Below are 22,535 nucleotides of genomic sequence, written 5' to 3'. Positions count from 1 at the left end.
CTTGGAGCGCATTCTAGAGCAGTGCATCACAGAACTTGTGCAATCACGGCAAGCAAATAACAGTGAAAACAAATGTAAACTAATCTCATACTGACAGTGCGATTAATGGAGCATGTTGAAGTTTCTCAGATTTTGTACTGATGTGCCAGTAATTGAGTCATAGTGAGAAAGTATGCATTAAAAAAAAAAGTGTGACTTGATAACAGAGATCGATATATGTTGTGCATTGCAGCGAGTGGAGCTCCCTCATAAACCTGTAATATGGTGCATCTTCTCTGTAGGGAATGAGTCTATGCACATAGATAAGAACGATTAGACTGAAGACTGAGTTCTGAGCTATCAAGGGCCGAGTTCATTACAGATTTGAGTGACTGGGGTATCATCTTTGTGTGGCTACCCGGAGGAGATGATCTTCACTCTGACCCTGAGTCTACACATTGTTGGTGTTGCGGCCGTTTTCTGGGCTGAATGCAGCTCTGAAATCAAAGCTCTGTAACCAAGGACTGAAAATATAGTTATGTTCTCTTGGAAAAATATTGATATTTAGAGAGTAAGAGCTACCAATTTTGGAGTCAAGCTGATGAGAATGGGCTTTTCTCTATAGAAAATGTTTGCCTTGGTACCTACAATCTCTATGGTTGGGTGCCGGGTGTTCTTGGTGACTATATGAAAGAAGGCTTGATTAACATATATTCAGGTTGTAGGATAGATGCTGGAATTTTGATCTATGAGCCCTCAAGAGATGGCCCTACTATATGGGAGATAGGTTTACCAGATCGCACTGCTGCAGAATTTTTCATTCCAGATCCCAAGCCTTGCCACATCAACAAATTATTTCTCAATCATCCTGAAAGGTTCCGGCAATATGGCCTTTGGAAAAGATATTCTGAAATCTTCAAAGACAACAGAGGAGCGACTGAAGGATTATTTTATGACATTTAGTGATTTAGTGGAAGTGGTGATCATGAAGGATAAGTTCACAGGCAGGTCACGAGGGTTTGGCTTTCTTGTTTTTGCAGATCCAACTGTGGCAGAAAGACTTCTCTTGGATTCCAAGCACAACATCGATGGCCGAATAGTGGAAGTTAGAAAAGCAATTTCCAGAGATGAGCAGAATCACATAAATAGGAGTAGGGATATTACACATGGTTATAGTGGCCAAAATCAAAGTAGGACAAAGAAGATATTTGTGGGTGGCCTACCACCCACTGTTACTGAGAATGACTTGAGGGAATATTTTAACCAGTTTGGTACAATCACCCATGCAGTTGTGATGTATGATCCTGTAACTCAATCATCTCGAGGGTTTGGCTTCATCACATTTGACTCAGAAGATACTGTAGATATTGTTGTGCAAACACCCTTTTATGAGCTCAATGGGAAGATGGTTGAAGTCAAACGATCAGTGCCCAAGGAACTTTCTACTGGCCATGGTCGTTTTCCTGTATGTAGAGGAGGGAATTTTAGTTTCAGCAATGCGCGTGACTTCAATTCTACTCCAATTCCTTCAGCGGGCCATTTTCCTCCAATGAACACTGGTTATAGTGCTGTAGTGGGAGAAACAGGTAGCTATTCTTCATATGGACCTGTTGGGTCTAATGTTTCCAGTTATGGAACTGCTGCAGGATATGGACCTGCCATTACTGGTAATGGCTATGATAACACTAGTTTTGTAAACAATATTTCTAGCACTGGGAGAATTTATGGAGGAGCACCCATTAGCTACGGAGGTCCTGTTGCCTACGGAGTAGACACTGCAGGGAATGGAGGATTATATGGCAATGGTGCTACACCTACTCCAGGTTCAAGTATGTGGGGTGCTCCAGTCATGCCTTATGGAAACACAGGTAGCTTTGTTGGATATGAAGAAAGCAGAGGAATCCAGGCATGCTGTTTGAGTTTTGTTTTTAGGAAAAGCTATTGACATTGAAGCCTGGTAGCTAAACAGGATTATTTGCAAATTGTTGTTCATTTGTTGGAATGAAGAGATCATTAATAAATGTAGCACAGTGTTAGCAGAAAACCAGTGAGGAGGACTGTGTTTTTAAATCACACAGCAGTTTCGTAGCGCGCTACGAAACTGCTGTAGGTGATGTTTTCAATGCAAAATGAACAGTTTGACCAGGAATGATTAGAGGAGAGACACTTGTACATCAAGGCAGAATACAGCTCATCTGAAGACATGGTATGGTATTTGGTAGCAGCGTTCAAAGTTATTAAAGAGTTGGGAACATACTTCTACACTTTCGGAAAGTGCTGGGAGACAGAGACCGTTAAAATAGGAGCACATCTTGTGGTCAATTAATGAGCCATCAGCGCTTTCAAGCATCCCAAGTCAGCATTCATCGCATCTGTAAGCTCAACCATCTCAACTTAACTAAAGGAGGACAGCTGTCACAGCATTCAAGAAAGCATCAAGCCTGCGAGGAGAAAAGAATTAGTGTTTTAGTTTGATTAGGACTTTATGTAATTACAGCCCAGCATGTTTGTAATTAATGCATTAGTTAGTAGCATGTAGGAGTAGTTAATAGGGCTTTCGAGCTCCCTCTAGAAAGGGAGGAATGTATTCATATAAATAGAGGAAATGAGGATGTAAAGGGGGTTGGATACTATATACAAAAACAGAGTTTTTTGAGCCTATGTAAAGACTGTTACAGTAATGATAAAATAGGTCGTTTCTTCTCAAGATTCTCAATGGATTATGTTGTTCAAGTGTAATAGTGTTTTAGTTTCTTAATGTTCTTTTTTGCAGCCTTGTTATAGCACAATCACTCAGAATTCATATTGTATGCTCTGACTTCCTGTGTGTTTGACTAGCTGTGGGTTTTGGTGAAGCCTGTTTGAACATCACTCAGAATTCATTTTTAATGCTCTGACTTCCTGTATGTTTAGCAGGCTTTGGTTTAGGTAAAATAGGTTTGAACATCTGATGCAAAGAAGCCTTGACTTCCATGAGATGACTGTGATTTTGTTTATTAAATGTGAGAGACTCCATAGCCCAATGAAGACCAATTTGATGTGTGTCCAACCAGCTATATTTTCATAAGTGTGTGAAGAGTTAGCCCTCTGTTGTTGTGATTAATTCTCTATCAAAAGCCTGTGAGAGAGCCCTCTCTGATTAGGAAGGCTAATTCCTAATCTAAAGTCTGGTCTGAAACAGTTACATGAAATCTTGCTTGGTTGCAGCCCTCAGTAGTGATTTTGTGATAACATTTTGGTGCATCTGCCGGGAGCTTAAGATTGAATTTCTGAAGGTAGCAGGAGTTCAAATGATTTTCAAGGCTGCAGAACTACCTTGGCGACTCCACACATCAAAGAATAAATTAGAAGGTGACTCCACTGCTAGAAGATCAGTAGCTTGATGAAGTTTCAAGATGGATTCCACTGCAAGAAAGAATGTCAGGTATGCTCCTATGAATCGGTCTCATATCCCTGGTTTTCCAAATCCTATGCCAAAGGTTGATTGGTTAGATGATCTTCCAATATTCAAAGATGAAAAGAAGGATGATGCTGCTCTCCATTTGGTTAAGTTTCACATACATGTACGCAGTCTTAAGGTTCATTTCCCTGAAGATTGTCTCATGAGGATGTTTATGGCTACTTTAGAAGGAGAAGCATGGTCTTGGTATAAAAGTTTGGAAAATGGTTCATTATCTTCTCTTGCTGATTTCCATGATGTGTTCTGTGAAATGTTTAAAGAATGTTATCCTTCTTTGTTGCTGCTCAAAGATTGCTGTAGGCATTCTTTGAATCTTATTCAGTACTTGGAGGATTGTTATGGTGATGATGAATTTACAGATGAAGAAATTTTAGAGGCTCTTCATGACAATGTTTTTCAGCACCAAGAAGAAGGTATAACACTCCATGAAGCACCGTATGAGGAACAGCAAGAGTTTACCTGTGAAAACCATGTTTTATCCTTAGATATTGATGCAGCAAATTTGTCAGGCTTCAGATCATAATGAAGAAGAAATATTGGAGGAAATTTTCTATGACCCTCAGGCAGAGGAAAAGCTTGCTCAATTTTGTAATTCCTTGCAGCAGCTTACTCCAAATAATAATCATAATAGTGAGGAAAATTCCATTGTTTGTTGGAATGATTCAGAAAGGCAGCTGGATAACTTGTCAAATAGAAAAGTGGATAGCACATCAGAGGAACCTTGTGTGGTTGCGAATCAGTTGTCTAAAGATGTGGAATATTATGATGATCATCAACATAACCATGTCTTCTTGGACCCTGTAAGTGAATATATGGACAAGCTTTGCACTTCGGTCTTTCATTTTCATTTGCATTATGAAGATCAAGTATATTATGAGTTGAGTTGGTCATCCCCCTACCATGGTTATGTTGAGGTTGAATGCAGTCAAGAGCCTCCTATATCAGAAAAGACAATTGATTGGCTTTATTGGAAATATCATGTTGCTTGAGCTACAAGTGAAGTTTGAATTGTTAGGGTAGGTAGGTAGGTAAATGCAAATAAGCTCAAGGTCAACTGAGCATTTTTTCGGTAGATATAGCTTTCATTCTCCTACAGTCATGCTTGTCAAGCAAATTTCAGTTTGTCAAAATGGATAAGGCACTGGAGCTGCATGTTCTTAGTGCGCCACAAGGGCACACTATCCCTAGTGGAGCCACTGTTATCACTGAAAATGCTGTAGTTAAAAATTTTTAGCCTGGCTTAAAGAGTGGGTGTTTTCGCAGCGCCTGAATTCTTTTCAGCAGTTTCGCAGCGCTACCTGTTTGAGTGGTTTCGTAGCGTGCTACGAAACTGGGGATTTGTTCGAGTTTTCATTGAAGGCCCAGACTTCAGGGGTTAAACCTTGTATTCAAATGCATGAGAAGGATGGAAGCGAATGATTAAAGTGAATTATTAACTGGAACTACATCAGCAATATAAATCAAGGTGGTAATGGAGAAGTGGCTCAAGGCTTTGCTGCCTTTTCTAATACACCGGTTGCTTATTCTGTTTCCTCTTAGTCTATCATTTCAATGTTCACATAATGGTTGAAGAATGATTTGTCACCTTAAATACTGGTATTTGTGAGATCGCTTTGGAGATTACAAATTGGGTTGTCATTAATTGTCTTCCTAATGAAAGAGTTCTTTAATTCATGGAGAATTCATTAGAGGGCCAGATGCTGCCAGCAGACTCAAAGCGGTTGTTTGAAAAGCATGTTGTTTCTTTAGTTCCTTTCATTCCAAATCTCATACTGAATGTATTCGTAGACTGGAAAGAAAGGCTATTGAAGGCTTTTACACGAGCATTTGCAGAGTGTAACTCAAGTTCGACAATGAAGCTCTTATACCTCTCGTCAATTGAAAACATGTTTTTTCATGATGTACGAGATAAGTCTTCTTCTAGTGTTTCTAAGAGAAATGGTCAATTTGTTTCCGAAGCTATTATGGAAGCTGAGGCATGACAAACCCAACGCATCCAATGCTGTATTAAGGGTTCTTCTTCATATTGGTCGTTCTGCTCCTGTAGATTCTATGCTGCTTGCAGAATATACGAAATTACAGCCAGTGTTACAAATAGGCAGCGTTGTGTTTATTTTTGCAGGGGATCACGTTTTTTTTTAACTGAGATACACAGCACCTCCTTAATGCACGTTGGTTCATTATTAATGCTCATATTGAAGACATGAAAGTGCTCTTTTGAAATGCGGTGATCAATGCCAGGTGTCAAGTAGTTTTATAATAGTTTGATTGCTACAAGACCGCCATTATTAGTGGCACAAGAGCTGGTATTAGATTAACTGGTGTCGTTAAAAGATAAGTGCGCATTAAACAAAAACAAAAGAAGGATAATGCCATTCCTAGAAAGAGAGGAGAAATCGTTGTCGTAAAGACAAGGAAGCACATGGCAGAGCTCGAAATAGAAGAATTTCCTTTGTCAAGGTGGATGGTATTATTTAGATATTGTCTTCTACAAACGTGGTAACGTGCCGGTTACATGCTCCAGCTGGCGACCAAGAAACTTCTCAAGCTCCACAGAAGTTTTGGAGTTTAAAGAATTACCAAAGCACAAGTTAAATTCAGAGGGAGATTGTAAATATTTCAAGAACCATGGCTCTCAGAAGATTTGCGCTACATTAGATTACATTTATCACACTTTTGATAAGTATGCTATTAGTTCTGCACTCTGTAGCGGAAGTGTTAGGAGGGCAATGTGTATTTTGTGGATCAGGGTGCTCACATTGCATTAGATAATGGAATTGTGCGAGTCACCATATCAAAACCAGCGGGGATAATTACAGGCATACGTTATGGAGGGCTTGACAATTTGCTCGAAATTCTCAACAAAGAAACGAACAGAGGGGATCATGTTTTGTAGTGAAGCGACCCTTCATTTCCAACCCAATGGTCAGATTGTGGATAGTCTAGTCGTGGGTTGGTTGATCAGTGGTATCTTGGAGCGCATTCTAGAGCAGTGCATCACAGAACTTGTGCAATCACGGCAAGCAAATAACAGTGAAAACAAATGTAAACTAATCTCATACTGACAGTGCGATTAATGGAGCATGTTGAAGTTTCTCAGATTTTGTACTGATGTGCCAGTAATTGAGTCATAGTGAGAAAGTATGCATTAAAAAAAAAAAGTGTGACTTGATAACAGAGATCGATATATGTTGTGCATTGCAGCGAGTGGAGCTCCCTCATAAACCTGTAATATGGTGCATCTTCTCTGTAGGGAATGAGTCTATGCACATAGATAAGAACGATTAGACTGAAGACTGAGTTCTGAGCTATCAAGGGCCGAGTTCATTACAGATTTGAGTGGCTGGGGTATCATCTTTGTGTGGCTACCCGGAGGAGATGATCTTCACTCTGACCCTGAGTCTACACATTGTTGGTGTTGCGGCCATTTTCTGGGCTGAATGCAGCTCTGAAATCAAGCTCTGTAACCAAGGACTGAAAATATAGTTATGTTCTCTTGGAAAAATATTGATATTTAGAGAGTAAGAGCTACCAATTTTGGAGTCAAGCTGATGAGAATGGGCTTTTCTCTATAGAAAATGTTTGCCTTGGTACCTACAATCTCTATGGTTGGGTGCCGGGTGTTCTTGGTGACTATATGAAAGAAGGCTTGATTAACATATATTCAGGTTGTAGGATAGATGCTGGAATTTTGATCTATGAGCCCTCAAGAGATGGCCCTACTATATGGGAGATAGGTTTACCAGATCGCACTGCTGCAGAATTTTTCATTCCAGATCCCAAGCCTTGCCACATCAACAAATTATTTCTCAATCATCCTGAAAGGTTCCGGCAATATGGCCTTTGGAAAAGATATTCTGAAATCTTCAAAGACAACAGAGGAGCGACTGAAGGATTATTTTATGACATTTAGTGATTTAGTGGAAGTGGTGATCATGAAGGATAAGTTCACAGGCAGGTCACGAGGGTTTGGCTTTCTTGTTTTTGCAGATCCAACTGTGGCAGAAAGACTTCTCTTGGATTCCAAGCACAACATCGATGGCCGAATAGTGGAAGTTAGAAAAGCAATTTCCAGAGATGAGCAGAATCACATAAATAGGAGTAGGGATATTACACATGGTTATAGTGGCCAAAATCAAAGTAGGACAAAGAAGATATTTGTGGGTGGCCTACCACCCACTGTTACTGAGAATGACTTGAGGGAATATTTTAACCAGTTTGGTACAATCACCCATGCAGTTGTGATGTATGATCCTGTAACTCAATCATCTCGAGGGTTTGGCTTCATCACATTTGACTCAGAAGATACTGTAGATATTGTTGTGCAAACACCCTTTTATGAGCTCAATGGGAAGATGGTTGAAGTCAAACGATCAGTGCCCAAGGAAATTTCTACTGGCCATGGTCGTTTTCCTGTATGTAGAGGAGGGAATTTTAGTTTCAGCAATGCGCGTGACTTCAATTCTACTCCAATTCCTTCAGCGGGCCATTTTCCTCCAATGAACACTGGTTATAGTGCTGTAGTGGGAGAAACAGGTAGCTATTCTTCATATGGACCTGCTGGGTCTAATGTTTCCAGTTATGGAACTGCTGCAGGATATGGACCTGCCATTACTGGTAATGGCTATGATAACACTAGTTTTGTAAACAATATTTCTAGCACTGGGAGAATCTATGGAGGAGCACCCATTAGCTACGGAGGTCCTGTTGCCTACGGAGTAGACACTGCAGGGAATGGAGGATTATATGGCAATGGTGCTACACCTACTCCAGGTTCAAGTATGTGGGGTGCTCCAGTCATGCCTTATGGAAACACAGGTAGCTTTGTTGGATATGAAGAAAGCAGAGGAATCCGGGCATGCTGTTTGAGTTTTGTTTTTAGGAAAAGCTATTGACATTGAAGCCTGGTAGCTAAACAGGATTATTTGCAAATTGTTGTTCATTTGTTGGAATGAAGAGATCATTAATAAATGTAGCACAGTGTTAGCAGAAAACCAGTGAGGAGGACTGTGTTTTTAAATCACACAGCAGTTTCGTAGCGCGCTACGAAACTGCTGTAGGTGATGTTTTCAATGCAAAATGAACAGTTTGACCAGGAATGATTAGAGGAGAGACACTTGTACATCAAGGCAGAATACAGCTCATCTGAAGACATGGTATGGTATTTGGTAGCAGCGTTCAAAGTTATTAAAGAGTTGGGAACATACTTCTACACTTTCGGAAAGTGCTGGGAGACAGAGACCGTTAAAATAGGAGCACATCTTGTGGTCAATTAATGAGCCATCAGCGCTTTCAAGCATCCCAAGTCAGCATTCATCGCATCTGTAAGCTCAACCATCTCAACTTAACTAAAGGAGGACAGCTGTCACAGCATTCAAGAAAGCATCAAGCCTGCGAGGAGAAAAGAATTAGTGTTTTAGTTTGATTAGGACTTTATGTAATTACAGCCCAGCATGTTTGTAATTAATGCATTAGTTAGTAGCATGTAGGAGTAGTTAATAGGGCTTTCGAGCTCCCTCTAGAAAGGGAGGAATGTATTCATATAAATAGAGGAAATGAGGATGTAAAGGGGGTTGGATACTATATACAAAAACAGAGTTTTTTGAGCCTATGTAAAGACTGTTACAGTAATGATAAAACAGGTCGTTTCTTCTCAAGATTCTCAATGGATTATGTTGTTCAAGTGTAATAGTGTCTTAGTTTCTTAATGTTCTTTTTTGCAGCCTTGTTATAGCACAATCACTCAGAATTCATATTGTATGCTCTGACTTCCTGTGTGTTTGACTAGCTGTGGGTTTTGATGAAGCCTGTTTGAACATCACTCAGAATTCATTTTTAATGCTCTGACTTCCTGTATGTTTAGCAGGCTTTGGTTTAGGTAAAATAGGTTTGAACATCTGATGCAAAGAAGCCTTGACTTCCATGAGATGACTGTGATTTTGTTTATTAAATGTGAGAGACTCCATAGCCCAATGAAGACCAATTTGATGTGTGTCCAACCAGCTATATTTTCATAAGTGTGTGAAGAGTTAGCCCTCTGTTGTTGTGATTAATTCTCTATCAAAAGCCTGTGAGAGAGCCCTCTCTGATTAGGAAGGCTAATTCCTAATCTAAAGTCTGGTCTGAAACAGTTACATGAAATCTTGCTTGGTTGCAGCCCTCAGTAGTGATTTTGTGATAACAGTGCGCACACATGCGATCCCATCCATTGGCACACTCACCAAGGTGAAATCAAAGAACCAAGTCCGACTGGAGCTGGACATGTACTTCGATCAGTTGATGCGCATAGCCACCAGTGCAGACTTGCAGATGAGCGCAAACACTATGCACCAGTATGTCGTTGGTCCGGATGCACTCGACCATGATGCGCATGTTACCTGATGAGTTGGATAGAGGTGCCAAATCAGTGTACCCAAATGCAACAGAGGCAAGAGTTCGCTTTCACAAGGATGTCACCACAGAGTACGTGGACACCATAACAGACTACCAAGCTTAGCATCAGTTCGCTACCATCAATAATCAAGAGGATGTCGAAGAGTTAGTCTTCCCATAGTTTTTTGAGTCTTAGTGATGTCGTGTATGGCTTATTCAAGCCCATTTTTGTCTCACATGGGTACATGTGCAGAATGTATTGTAAACGTGTTGTAAAGTGAAAGACCAAGTGTCAATAGTAGAATGTAAACAATCATGTGTAAGTTGAAGAGTCATTAGGGTAGGCTAAGAGTCATAAAGGGGAATGTCAAGGGTCACCCCACCCTTTTTTATATATGATGATGATGGTGGTGGTTAATGTCCACTGAGACCAAATTGGTCTATCGGACCTATAATTTTCTTAGTTTTTAATTGTCTGGCTCCTCATCTTTCTTAGCGACATTGGTGTTGTAGCTTTCTTTTTTTCTCTACGATCTTCCAACTTTCTTTATCTTGCATCTCCTTCATCTCTTCTGGTTCTTGGGACATTGGTGTCTTAGATTCACGATCTATTATCTTCGTCCTTTTGAATATAGTCAGAGAAGAAGTTTGGTCTAGGAGATTTGCTTTGTTATTAAATGAAGATTTATTTTGTGCGGTGATGGTCAATTTAATTTCTTATTAATTTAAACAACCAGTGCTACATGAATTGTCAACCCAAGGAAGTCTATTTATTTCAAAGGCAATTACACACTATATATGCTCAATCCCAAAAGCAATAAAAAGTTGCAGTATTAATTATTCTAATCACACCTTGCTTTAAACAACTGAAGTTCTACTTTGAGTTACAACAAAAGCAATCTCTCTATTGCAGACAATGATCAAGGAAATCCTGGATTACAGTTAAAAAGAACAATCTAGGAAGGGAATCAATCTGCAAAGGGAAAGACTAGTTGTGCTCTAACAGAGAACAGGACCCTATTCCTCAAGTAGGAATCTTCAGCACCTGTTTCTGATTACTATGCTTCACAAACTCACTCTGGAAAACCAATTAAAATAATCATTGATTACCTATGAATGAATTTATGGAAACAATGCAATGACCAAGCAGAAACAGAGTTTCAGTAGTAGACACAAAGTTTCAATAATGCATAAGTAAATTCAGAAAACATGAATTAACAAGGCATGAATGTAAAAATAATACTTAACACACTACAGAATTTAAGGGGTGAATCTTGTGATGAAGGTGGGCCCTTTCCTTCTCACAAGATTCCCCAGACAATGGAACTTAAGAGAAAATGCTCAGAACAGTCTTTTATTCATCTGTCAAAGTATCATATTACAAAAAGATTCAAGTTCCTTGCTCCCAACTAGACCTTCCCGTAATCTCTCTATATCCTCTAATGTTGATGTCTCCTCTTTTTAAAGAGGAGACATCAATTACAATTAATTACATTGTAAATCCTATTTTGACCTGATATGCTAAAATAGGATAACTGATTCTTCCATTAACAAAATACTGTTACAATGGTTGTGACAATGTCTAACTTTGGAATACAGTTGTTATGGCCCATGTAACAGTGCCTTCGATGATCCCTTTCTGTTGCTGCCAAATCTAAAAATGCAAATCACAGCTATTTCAGCAACGTGATTTGCGCATTGTTCTAACTGTTTCAGCAACGTAGTCCACAATGACAAAATTGTTTTAGCAACGTAGACCGCAATGATATCTGCATTCTTCAAAACTTGGAAAATAGATTAAAGTAATAACATGGGCTTTAATTATGGTTTGAAAAAGGATGGAAGATAACAAAATATGTGAGAAAAAAGGGACAATATAGAGTCCTAACATGCGGTATTCGAATCCTCATAACTGTTGATGCTTGAGGGGTTGTCGAGTTCACTCTTTTGTTGTTGGGCAGGGCTTTCCCCCTACTTGTATTGAGAGTTGTTTCTTTCTTGCCCAATTTCTTGTGATTCAGAGTTTTCTCGAGAGTATTCTTCTTTGATGACAGTGTAGCGTTATTTTTGTGCTTCTTCCCACCATGTAGATCTGTGGTGATTTTTTCTAGCAGAGTTTTTCTAGGAGGCTTTTGGGCAATTTTTGGCTAGGTGGCATGTCTCAAAGCAGGATCGATATATGAAGAGGACACTTTCATAATCAAGTTTCTAGTTCCACACATAGTCTTTACTTGTTAGGTGTATTTCAGCTGGGAATATGGCGCTGAAGTCCATTTCCACACAGATGCATGCATAAGTGGTTCTGGCATATTCCTCTATTTCTGGGCACCTACAGTAAAATTTCCCAATTGCATTTCCAATGGCTTTTAACGAGGATAAATTCCAGAGATGCAAGGGTATGTTTAGAAATCTCACCCAAACTGGTGTTGAGGTTATGACTGTTGTTGAGGGATCGAATGATGGGTTCCATGGCTTCATGAATAGGCCTGAGTTTTCCCAAAACCAAGGGCCGGAATCTAGAATACATTGTCTGCTTTCAGGGTTTTCAAAATCTACTATAAAGAAACCCCTAGCATAGGGGTAGATATTATTTGCGTCAGGAATTACAGGCTTCCATGCCTCTGAGATCCAACTATGGAGAGTTGTCATCCGCGGCAAAAAACCATTGAATCAGCAAATTAGGGCACTTTCATAGAACTTCAAAGCCTCATCAAGTGAGGCCTGGACCACCTGGACAGTGGGAGCTGGGGCTTCACTGACGATATGGGTAGGAGCTTGCCCCCTAGAGGCAGACGAAACTGAGCTAGCAGCTATTTTCACGAAGCTGAGAGCCATCTGGAGAATGCTCTCCTGCTGAGTATAAAATGTTTCTGAAAATTTTTACAAAAGGAAGCCAGACAGGCCTTTCAGATGTGTGTCTCAGAACTATAATATCTAGCCACAGACCGCAGAAGATAACATTGTCCTCTGCGTCTAATCAAAGCACCACCCGATCTTCACTCTTAATGAGTGATATCTCCATAAACAAAAGAATCTCAGGGGAGATCGATCCTGCAGAGCTCAAAACCTCTACTACATATTTATTGATATATAAAATCTCAAACCATAAAGATGCGCGGTGCTAAGATGGATATTAATTGAAACAAAATGAAAACCTGATACAGAGACAGAAACCCTAGATAACTTCACGCAAAGAGGTCGATCACAACATAAAAACGAGTGCAGAAGGCTACAAAAGGCTTTTGGGAGCCAAGCTTCTGATAGGTATAACTTAGAGAAAGCTTGGAGTGTATTGTAATGAGCCTTGGCTTCTCCACAGTGTAGAGCTAGTACATCTCTTTAGAGGAGCAGGTGGCAATGACTGCAATGTTCCGCTATCAGGGCTAGTGGTTGTCATGGTTGTATGTATGATTGGATCTTTCACTCTTTTAATATAACAGGTTCATCACGTTTCATGCATATATTGTTATTGTAGTTCGAATATCCTGGTTACTCTAATGATGTATGTAGTTGTAATTTACGCATGTATGTATGGACTATTCCGTATGTGTTTGTATGAATCTTATCGAAGCGTGTTGTTGGTATAACTCATCACTTTGGATTGTCAGCTATCCTGATTTCCATCTCATGATGTCTTTCAACTCGTGTGTTCCCTTTCAATCTACGTGCTATCACAGGCTTCTAAGGGGCGCACTCTTCTCCCCTTCCATGTGTTAGAGCCTTTCATGCACCTTCCTTGACTTCCTGCAAGGTCACACCTTTGCTTCCAAAAAGGACATCTTACTTACCTCTGCGCTCAACCACAGTCAAGGAAATACCATACTACCCACTACTGGGACTCCTACTCCAAACAGTCTAAGGTCTAGTTGGGACTTCTTACCGGGGAGATCCCCTGACATGTGGGTGGGTCCAACTCCGTCAACAACGCCTTAAGGCTAAACCTTAAGTCACGGCCATTGATCCAATGGTGAGAAATGTGTGGTAAGAGTCTAAGCAATAGGAGCTAGGAAATCAGAGATTGGCAATCGATGGTCTGTGGTTGCTGACATATGTGCAATAGATGAAAATCATCGATAAGGGGGCTCCGATATGGTTAGCGCTTGGTCACAACACCCAGTCCTGTGGTTGGGATTCATCAAGGAGCTAATCGAAAGGGGCTTGAATATCGGAGAATGACAATCGACAATGTGTAACATTTCACCATTGAAAAGCGGCGATGTGGAATTTATGATATAGCACTGTGGTGTGAATTTTATGATAATGAAACAATACAAAGGTGTATTGATGGCGTACAAGTCGAAAGCTATAGGAGTGAATGCGGAACAGAGGTGTAGTCACAAGGTGAAGGTTGACTGTTGAAGATCTATGAGAACAAGGCAAGGACAATGGTCCATAGAAAGACCATGCCTGGGTACAGAGGTGCCATGATGGAGTACTGACAAGCTCTATAAGCCATGAAGGGGCATGGAGAATCTTAGTGGAGTGTGCAGGTGGAATAAGATTAAATTCTCAACATGGAGAGCCTCAGTGATGTAAGAGTGGCAGACAGAGAGGATTGTGCCTAGTTTGAGTGTGCAGTGGACTCAGAATTAAATCTCAGTATGGAGGAAATTGTCAATCAGGTGCCCATTCTCAATGAATACAGTGGTAGAGACCAAGACCAACGCAGACAATAGAGTGCAGGGCCATGCCGAGGTACAATGCATAGTGCTGAATGAGAACAGTGTGACAACATCGATCGGGGAGTAAAACAAAGGAACAAAACCTAGGAGCTCTAATGAGCAATGTAGGGGAAAGCAGTATTGTTGCCATAGAGCCAAGAGGAAAGAGCTCTAAGTAAGTGCACTACTGTGAAAGGCTAGGTAAGAGCTAGTTCTGGGTGTAAAGGTCGAGTGTGCCTAAGATGAAGAAAAGAGACCCCGAGAGTAGTACTATGTGTGTAAAGACTGATAGTTGCATATTTTTTGTTTAAGGTTGAAGTGCCTGTGTGCTGCATGGAAGGCCGAAGGTGCCTGTGAGATGTTGTCAGCAGAAGTCTAAGAGTTGAGCCTGTGTTGTGTGAAGCAAGGTCGAGAGAAGATTGTGTGTTGTGGAGAGTAGAGTGGCAGAGAGTAGAGTGACTATTGTTGAGAGCAGAGAGCAGAGGGTTATGAGTGACTGTTGTTGAGTTGATCACAAGGCTGCTGAAGAGAGTTGCAAAGAGCTGCAAAGTGCAGTAGAGTGAGTAGAGTTAAAATTTGTTATCAAGCAGAGTTTCTACCAAATCACAGAGGACATTCAGTTCCTATTTGAATGTGGGTTGGTGCCTACATACAGGAAGTTGGTGCTTCCATCTCTAGTGGATCTTGGGAAGGCTTGGGGTCGATGCCTCCTACAAGTTGGTGCTTGCATAAATCCAAGGAGCTTCAAGTTGTTGTTTGTAACAAGTCCATGCGGTCAGTGCCTCATATGGTGCTTCTAGTAAGCTGGACAAGTGTCTACAAACATATGTAGTTAGTGCTTCTTGCTACTTGGTGCTAGCAAACAAATCAAAGGGAGTTGGTGCTTCCTGTGAGTGGGTGCTCACAAACAGATTGATGTAATCAAGTAAGAGCTTCTATTTACAACAATAACAACAACAAGATTTGTGGTTTTTTCCCGAAATGGTTTCCACGTGAAAAAACTTGTGTCTATGTGTATGATGCTTATGGTTTGTTTGCTTGTGTGTTGAGTTTTATGTTGCTGCCATATTATATATTGTTGTTGGTTGTATGGTTGGATGCCAAGTTTAAATAAGAAAGGTAAACTAGCATAAAGAAATAAAAATTAGCCTTAATATTGATTCACCCCCCCCCAGTATTATCATTGTTTTCCAATAGAGTTTCATTGTAAAATCAAGCATTCAAAGGCTTATAGCTGTAGTTGTCCTAATATCAGTGAAATAATAATAAAAAAAAGCTTATTTAACTTAGTTTTTCGCAGTTGTTTTAGAGTAGGAATTTCCCTTTATTAGTCTGGATTTTTACTTAGAATTTTATAGCTTCTAGTACTAAAAATTGCAGGTGTTCCAAAGTGGTTTGGGAATCTTTCACTTGGTTTTTCTTTCTAGTTTTTTGCAGGTCCATGAAAGTACAAGGGAAAGCACTGGCGAATTTTTACTATATTTGATGATCCAAAATGCGTAATGGAGACCCATAACCATATACTTTGTAAAATAATGTAAAAAACGATATTTTCATTTATTCACAAGGGATCCCATTAATAGAAAGAAATGCTTGTAATATTTGAGGGAGCAGAGAGAGTCTCCTAGGCATCCCAAATCCCCCTCCCCAATAGGGGATTTTTTTGTCTTACGTCTCATTTTCATGGCATGCTTCTATTGGGGTTAAAATTAACTTAACACATCAAAACATTAGAGTAGATTTCATTTTCATACATTAGATTTCATTTTATGATTTATATTAGATTTCAATTTTGCAAAAGTAACAAATCCCTTCAAGCTCCATTATGCTCTCTGCCATTGCAAGCGTAGCTTGATCCTTGTAGGTGATCAGAGAGGAATTGTTGGTTGATTTAGTTTAACTAGGGAAAACCACTTTTATCTTTGTTGTGAGTTTGGGGAAAGTAAAGGTTCACTTGTGAAATTTTGATAGGAGCTAGTTTCTCCTATTGTTGGATATCCTTGCAACTCTTTATACCTCATTCAAAGGCTAAAGATCAAAGAGGAAACACACCTTAAATTAATTTTATTTCCTTGCAATCACACAGATCATGTAGCCATCTCCATTCTGCACTCATTTTACCAATAAAGCTAAATCCAAGTGAAATCTAACTTAATAAAACTTACCAAGAGCATTTTCCACACCATCTCTACAACATATTTCAATTGGGCTACAATCACATTCTTTTGGGATTTACTTTCCAGCAACACAGAATTCTTTCATTGGCATTGGTATACATTGTTACGCCTTTTGTTTATGAGTATTTCATTTACACTATTATATCTTTGCTTATGAGTACTTGATCTACGTGATTGCTATTGTTATATCATTTATTTTTCAATTGTGTTTGCATGCTTTCAAGTTACATGTTGTAAATTATATGTCGAATGGTTAAATGAACTTTTGGTAAATTGAATTAACTCCTAGAACATTTATGGTTAACTATATCTTTAATCAGCGTTAGTTGTTTTTAGGGACTAACCCCTTGGCTTCACTAGAAGTTAGCCTAGATAGAGGAGTTGAGATTTGAACAACAACTACTCAACTCAAGACTTGCCCCCAAGGCCACACTTAGTGGATTAGAGATTTTTCCATGTAGCCCAAAGGTGTGGATTAGGTGGCAACAATAGGTGTTAACTCCACATTGAGTAGTGAAAGAATTATAGAATGTGAGTTTGCACAGTTGTAGATAATGCAATATTATTATTTTTGGATATGAACTATTTGCAAGAAACCAAATTTGGATGGTGACTCTATTGATCATCGAGGCCTTAAAAGCTTCATAATGAAGTGGGAAGAGAGTGTCAAGTAAGGAAATAAATAGGCAAGAAAATTAGCCATTGAAAAGGGAGGGAAAATTAGCCATTAAAACTAAATAAGAAAGTAATAAAATAAATAAATGTGGGAACAAAAAAATTAAGAGGGAAGATGGGATGACAAAAAGGAAATATTAAAGTTGTGAAATTTTATTTTATTTCATTTTATATTATTATTATTATTATTATTACACGTCTCACTTGGACTTAATAATGACAAAACTAAAGTCTCTAGGTGCAACTAAAATTGGCGATTTTCATGATATGAAGTATTGTGTAAACTAAGATATCCAAGGTTCAAATCCCCAAAGTAGCTCAGTGTACAGAGAGGAGGAGAGGTTGTAGTGGTAGTGCCCAGAATCAACCTCATGTCATGTGAAAATAAGATAACCCAATTCCTCTGGTTACAAAAAAATGACCAAATTAAATTTTACCTTATCTCTTTATACAAAATTAATATAAAATTAAGATGGATAGTTCAATTTCTACCTTAATTTTACATCAAATAAAAAACAATAATAAAAAAATTACCTTTTTTAACTTTCAATTAATTTATCTCTATATAAAATTGATATAAAATTAAAATATTTTTTTAACTAATTGATATGAATATTATTTTATAATTTTTATTAAATATAACATTATTGAACATTTCCCCATATTCCCATATTTTTTAACGGTAGATCGTCTTTCCATAACACTCCCAGAATATGATCGCTGATGAATTATCAAAGAAGGGCCTGCTCTCACAGTGCGGAATATGGTACTTGAGCATCACAGTGGGATCCGTCACGCATCAAATTCAACATTTCTCAATGTCGGGTATATAGGAATTTTCAAAAATGTCCTGGTATGTAACATGAACCTGTCTATCAATCACTGTAACATGCTCAGGTATACTGTTAGTTTCATAACACTGATGGTGGGCTTTTTACTCTTTCTGCCATTGTATATGTATCTCCGTATATGCTATCATGTTTACATCTGTTATATGACGGGAGAAAACATAGCTTATATTTCCCTATAACATACTTAATCTGTACCAGATATATACATAATATATACAACTTTTTTTCGTACTAAAAAAACAAAAATTACAAATATATTATATTAATTAACTATATTTTGAATACTGAAACAAATTTGTAATCTTAAAATACCCACTTCCATTACATTGAACTTGAAAAAATTGCGATGACATTCACTTTATAATCATTAATAGGATTACAAAACATGCCCCCAACATTTGTCTTGGGAGAGCTTCTGATAACATTCCTCGAGGGGCTGGGCAGCATAAGACAACTTGCTTCAACTTAGATGGTGGGTATGGAGTCGATCTATCTTCCCAAATTCACTGGGCACTTGCATCTAAAGCCATCCCTTGTAACATGATTGAGTGAGGCATATCAAAACAACGATGAACTTAGTCGACGGTTCAACTGTTCGTCAACCACATCAATGAATTAACACTACGCTGACTAATTCTGAACACATCCACATCACTTCATCTTTGTACAATACAAGCAACCATTTGGGTTATTGGATGTCATCTCTCATATTACATTCTACCCATCAAATCTACATAAGGATTATGAGTCATTACAGTAATGACACACTATGGTAAACCAGACTTGTTGGATCAGAAGCAGCGATTAATGCAGAGTTTTTGTATAACATTTTATTTTTGCTTGCAAAATGGGTTAGATAGCCAATCCTCGGGATTAACCTTGGGTCAATTTGGTAGTTATTGGAGTCCAAGAACTCTCCGGAACTAATTCAACTGTTTTCTATATGTATTTATATGTACAACATGTACCTAATTCTTTGAGATCAGTTAATATACAGTTTATTTGGTTTCCAATTGGATTGTCTTACAGTGGTATCAGAGCGAGAAGTTTATCCGCCTGTTAATTGAGGTGAGCCACTAGTTTTGTGGCCAGCGAGAGGGAGTTTGCATAGATGGCAGAGAGATCGAGGTGGCCTGTAGCTCTGGTTCACTGCAATGAATGAAGAGCAGATGTTGGTTTTCGAAGTTATAAGGACCGCAAGAATCTTGAAGGCATCGGCAGAGTACCGGATTATATGTTACTAAGATGGATCCCTAAGCTTATTTTATTGATGGCTGCTAGCGATTTCTCCACCACCTGCTACGACATTTCGGTATGTGTTTCTAATTAACCTATTGGTAATTCACAAGCCTAACACTTTTGTGCGGAAGGGATAACTGGTTGAGATTTTTATCCAACCTGTCAGCGTTGAATTAGAAGCACAAAATCGAGTTTGATTATTATGATGGTAAGCAGTTATGAAGTTTGGTAACTATCTTTGAATAAGAAAGATCAGGTGGTGATAGGTTGTGCGCAGGAGGAGTAGCACTGTGCAAGAAATATTAAGGTTCTCCGGTTCTTAATTGGTGAAGCTACCGAATGCAGGCTTGTCTATCAAAGTCGTGACAGAGGAGTCATCGTCCAATGGTAAAGGCTACGCTCGTCATCAATCTTGGCGAATTTTGTTGAGCGAGGAACAAAAACAATGCTGAAGTCAAATTCTGCCAGAAATTATATATTCGGTCCATTGTACTCTGTTCTCCAAACATTATGAAGCATTTTGAAAAACTTTTTTTGGACGTTTGAAGCTTTTCGAAGACGCTATTGGACATTGTTGGATGTTTGAAACTCAGATTCCTTCGAGATCACCACTTTCTGAACGGATTCGCTCTTGAAACTCACGTCCAGGGCTCTCCACGTCATATGATATATCTCAGGTACAATGAAATTGGATTCCTCATAGCAATTAAGTTCATGCCAGATTTTTCTTAGAAAAATGCTATGAAATGGAAGTTTTACTGAGAAAATCTTTGCTAGATGGGGTTTTGCAGGAAAATTACATGCAATATTTGTGAAGTTGTGAATGCAAAGGAAGAAATATGACTTACGCTTTCTTTCTGTAGATATTTGCACTATAAACACTCCCTCAGTTCGAACTCAATCTCTATTTAAGAGGTGGCATATTTCAGACTAAAACAAAAAACCCTTTGATTCATTGAATACCAAGCATTAATGATAGCAGGATTGGATGGTGTTTTACAAGGGATTGCAAGGACTAATTTACAGGAACAAACTAGAGATTTATTTCGGCAAGGTGTTAAAATGACATAATTTTGTTTGCAATTATTTGACCTTTTTCAAAATATTGTTGAAATTACTTTGTAAATTCGCTTGTATTGGGTGCATTTTTGGTAGTAGTTGACACCCCTTTTTAAAGTTAATTGTTGGAGAACATGGCGAAACTTGATGATTTACTACAATTATTAAACAATTTAATGTCATCTTCTATGCATAACAGTGTCCAAGTCAGCAAGGACATGCTCTCTGACATCCAGTCATATTTGCAAAATGCGAAAAGCAAAATTGAATTTTTGGAACTAGAATCCCAATTTCAGCGAGAAGAACTGCAAAAGAAGAATTTTGAACCCATTCTTGTTCAGAATAATAGTGTGTTTGAGCCCGATCATCACTCAGAAAATAATCAAAGTAATGTAGTGGTTTCAAAAGGAAATGCAACTGAAAGTTCTTATGAGAAGCCTGATATTCCCAAAACTTTCATAAGGCCATGGGAAGAGATTAGACACAATAAACACAGAACTGGTTTGGGTTACAAAGAGGATATTCTGGATGTATATTTTCACATACCAGATTTTGCTAAACCGATACAATTCCGAAGCGCTGGATTTTTGGACGATGTTGTTCCAGAACAAGTTGATAGATGCCAACAGTGTAACAGAGTTGGACATGTGAAAGATCGGTGTTTTGATCTTCACCCATGTGAGCATTGTGGAAAGTGAAATCATCATACAAATAGATGTTCCAAAAAGAATTCTACTGCAAGAGAGAAGGTAAATTTTGGATGGATTGCTTCTTGGGATTGGACCAAAACAGCTAAGAAGATTTACAGGGCATATCGAAGAATATGTTCCAGAGTGATGAGAAGCCTTGCAGTAATGAAGAGTACTTCTCACCTTGTATCCGACAAGGGGGGAATGGTTGATGGTCTGCTACAGGTTTGAGTTTGATATGTCAAGCAAGCCTGAGTCAGATTTGAGTCAATTGAGTTGATTGAGCACTTCCATGTTTGGAATTGATGATCTGCTATAGGTTCGAGTTCGAGATGTCAAGCGAGCCTGAGTCAAATTTGAGTTGATTGAGTTGATTGAGCACTTCCATGTTTGGAATTGTTTGAGGAACTACTATGATAGTTCCAGAGTTTGTGGTCACCTTAAAACCACATTTTTTGTTGTTCTGAGAACTGCTATGAAGGTTCCAGAGTTGGTGTTGGTTGAGACCTTGAGTTCTCCCATCTTGGTTTGTGGTTATCCTTAAAAACCATTTCTTGAGAGACATTCAGCTCTTGGCTGAGATGCATTTTTTCATTTTGAGCTCTCGTTCTTGGACTTTGGTATATCCCTTCGGATTAAGGGGGGACTGTTAGATAGCTAATCCTCGGGATTAACCTTGGGTCAGTTTGGGTAGTTATTGGAGTCCAAGAACTCCCGAGAACTAATTCAATTGTTTCCTATATGTATTTATATGTACAACATGTACATAATTCTTTGAGATCATTTAATATACAGTTTATTTGGTTTCTATTTGGATTGTCTTACAAAATTGGCAATGCAAACATATTTGAATCTATCCTCCAATAGAATTCTTTTTTTGAGAAATTGGCAATTGGGCAAGTGTTGTACTCATTGCATAGGTTGATTCTGACCACTACCACTACAACTTCTACGTGAACTGCACCGCCCCCAACACAGGTTCATGGTAAGTAACTGGGGATTTGAACATGGGACCTTGTACTAGTGTTTATTTTACATTTTCACTGGCTTGCCAAGTGAAGTACCTCAAAGGGACTAAATTTAGCATGAGATCTACACTCCATACTTCCAATAACTTCACATACCATCCAATAGAACACTTAAATAAACAAACACCATGAATATGGAACACATGCATCGAGTTGATTTAGTTAGCCATCCACCCCTTGCACGATCTAGATCAATGTTTTAAAAATCGGAATCAGTGACCGGAATGGTGCACCTAATGAACCGGGTTTTGAACTGGAACCGGTCGAATTGGGACTGGTCAGGTCTAAACGAACCGGTTTTAGGAAAATACATTAAATAATTAATTTTTAATGAAACAAAACTAT

General features: G+C 38.8%; 2 protein-coding genes across 2 annotated transcripts; both read left to right on the top strand.

The window, feature by feature from the left end:
- Positions 1-865: 865 nt before the first annotated feature.
- LOC149244945 (heterogeneous nuclear ribonucleoprotein 1-like) lies at positions 866-4,978 on the top strand. The gene is made up of 2 exons (XM_089436850.1): positions 866-1,847; positions 4,905-4,978. Exons 1-2 carry the CDS (start codon positions 866-868, stop codon positions 4,976-4,978), a joined length of 1,056 nt encoding a protein of 351 aa, XP_089292976.1.
- A 2,297-nt stretch (positions 4,979-7,275) lies between these two features.
- LOC149244944 (heterogeneous nuclear ribonucleoprotein 1-like) lies at positions 7,276-19,242 on the top strand. The gene is made up of 2 exons (XM_089436838.1): positions 7,276-8,257; positions 19,205-19,242. The coding sequence occupies exons 1-2, from the start codon at positions 7,276-7,278 to the stop codon at positions 19,240-19,242; spliced, it is 1,020 nt and encodes a 339-aa protein (XP_089292964.1).
- The last annotated feature ends 3,293 nt before the right edge of the window (positions 19,243-22,535 follow it).

Source organism: Pinus tabuliformis, chromosome 7 (genome assembly GCF_031772625.1).
Source record: "Pinus tabuliformis cultivar Carrire ecotype Pingquan chromosome 7, CPIR1, whole genome shotgun sequence".
Lineage (NCBI taxonomy): Eukaryota > Viridiplantae > Streptophyta > Pinopsida > Pinales > Pinaceae > Pinus > Pinus tabuliformis.
Note: the sequence above shows the minus strand (reverse complement) of the source record. Positions and strands in the feature narration are given on the sequence as shown.

Excerpts from the sequence above, each read along its gene's own strand:
- LOC149244944 (XM_089436838.1), top strand. The coding sequence starts at position 7,276 with ATGGCCTTTGGAAAAGATATTCTGAAATCTTCAAAGACAACAGAGGAG. Across the intron at positions 8,258-19,204 it reads CATGCCTTATGGAAACACAG|TGGTATCAGAGCGAGAAGTT; the intron begins GTAGCTTTGTTG and ends ATTGTCTTACAG.
- LOC149244945 (XM_089436850.1), top strand. The coding sequence starts at position 866 with ATGGCCTTTGGAAAAGATATTCTGAAATCTTCAAAGACAACAGAGGAG. Across the intron at positions 1,848-4,904 it reads CATGCCTTATGGAAACACAG|GTGGTAATGGAGAAGTGGCT; the intron begins GTAGCTTTGTTG and ends ATATAAATCAAG.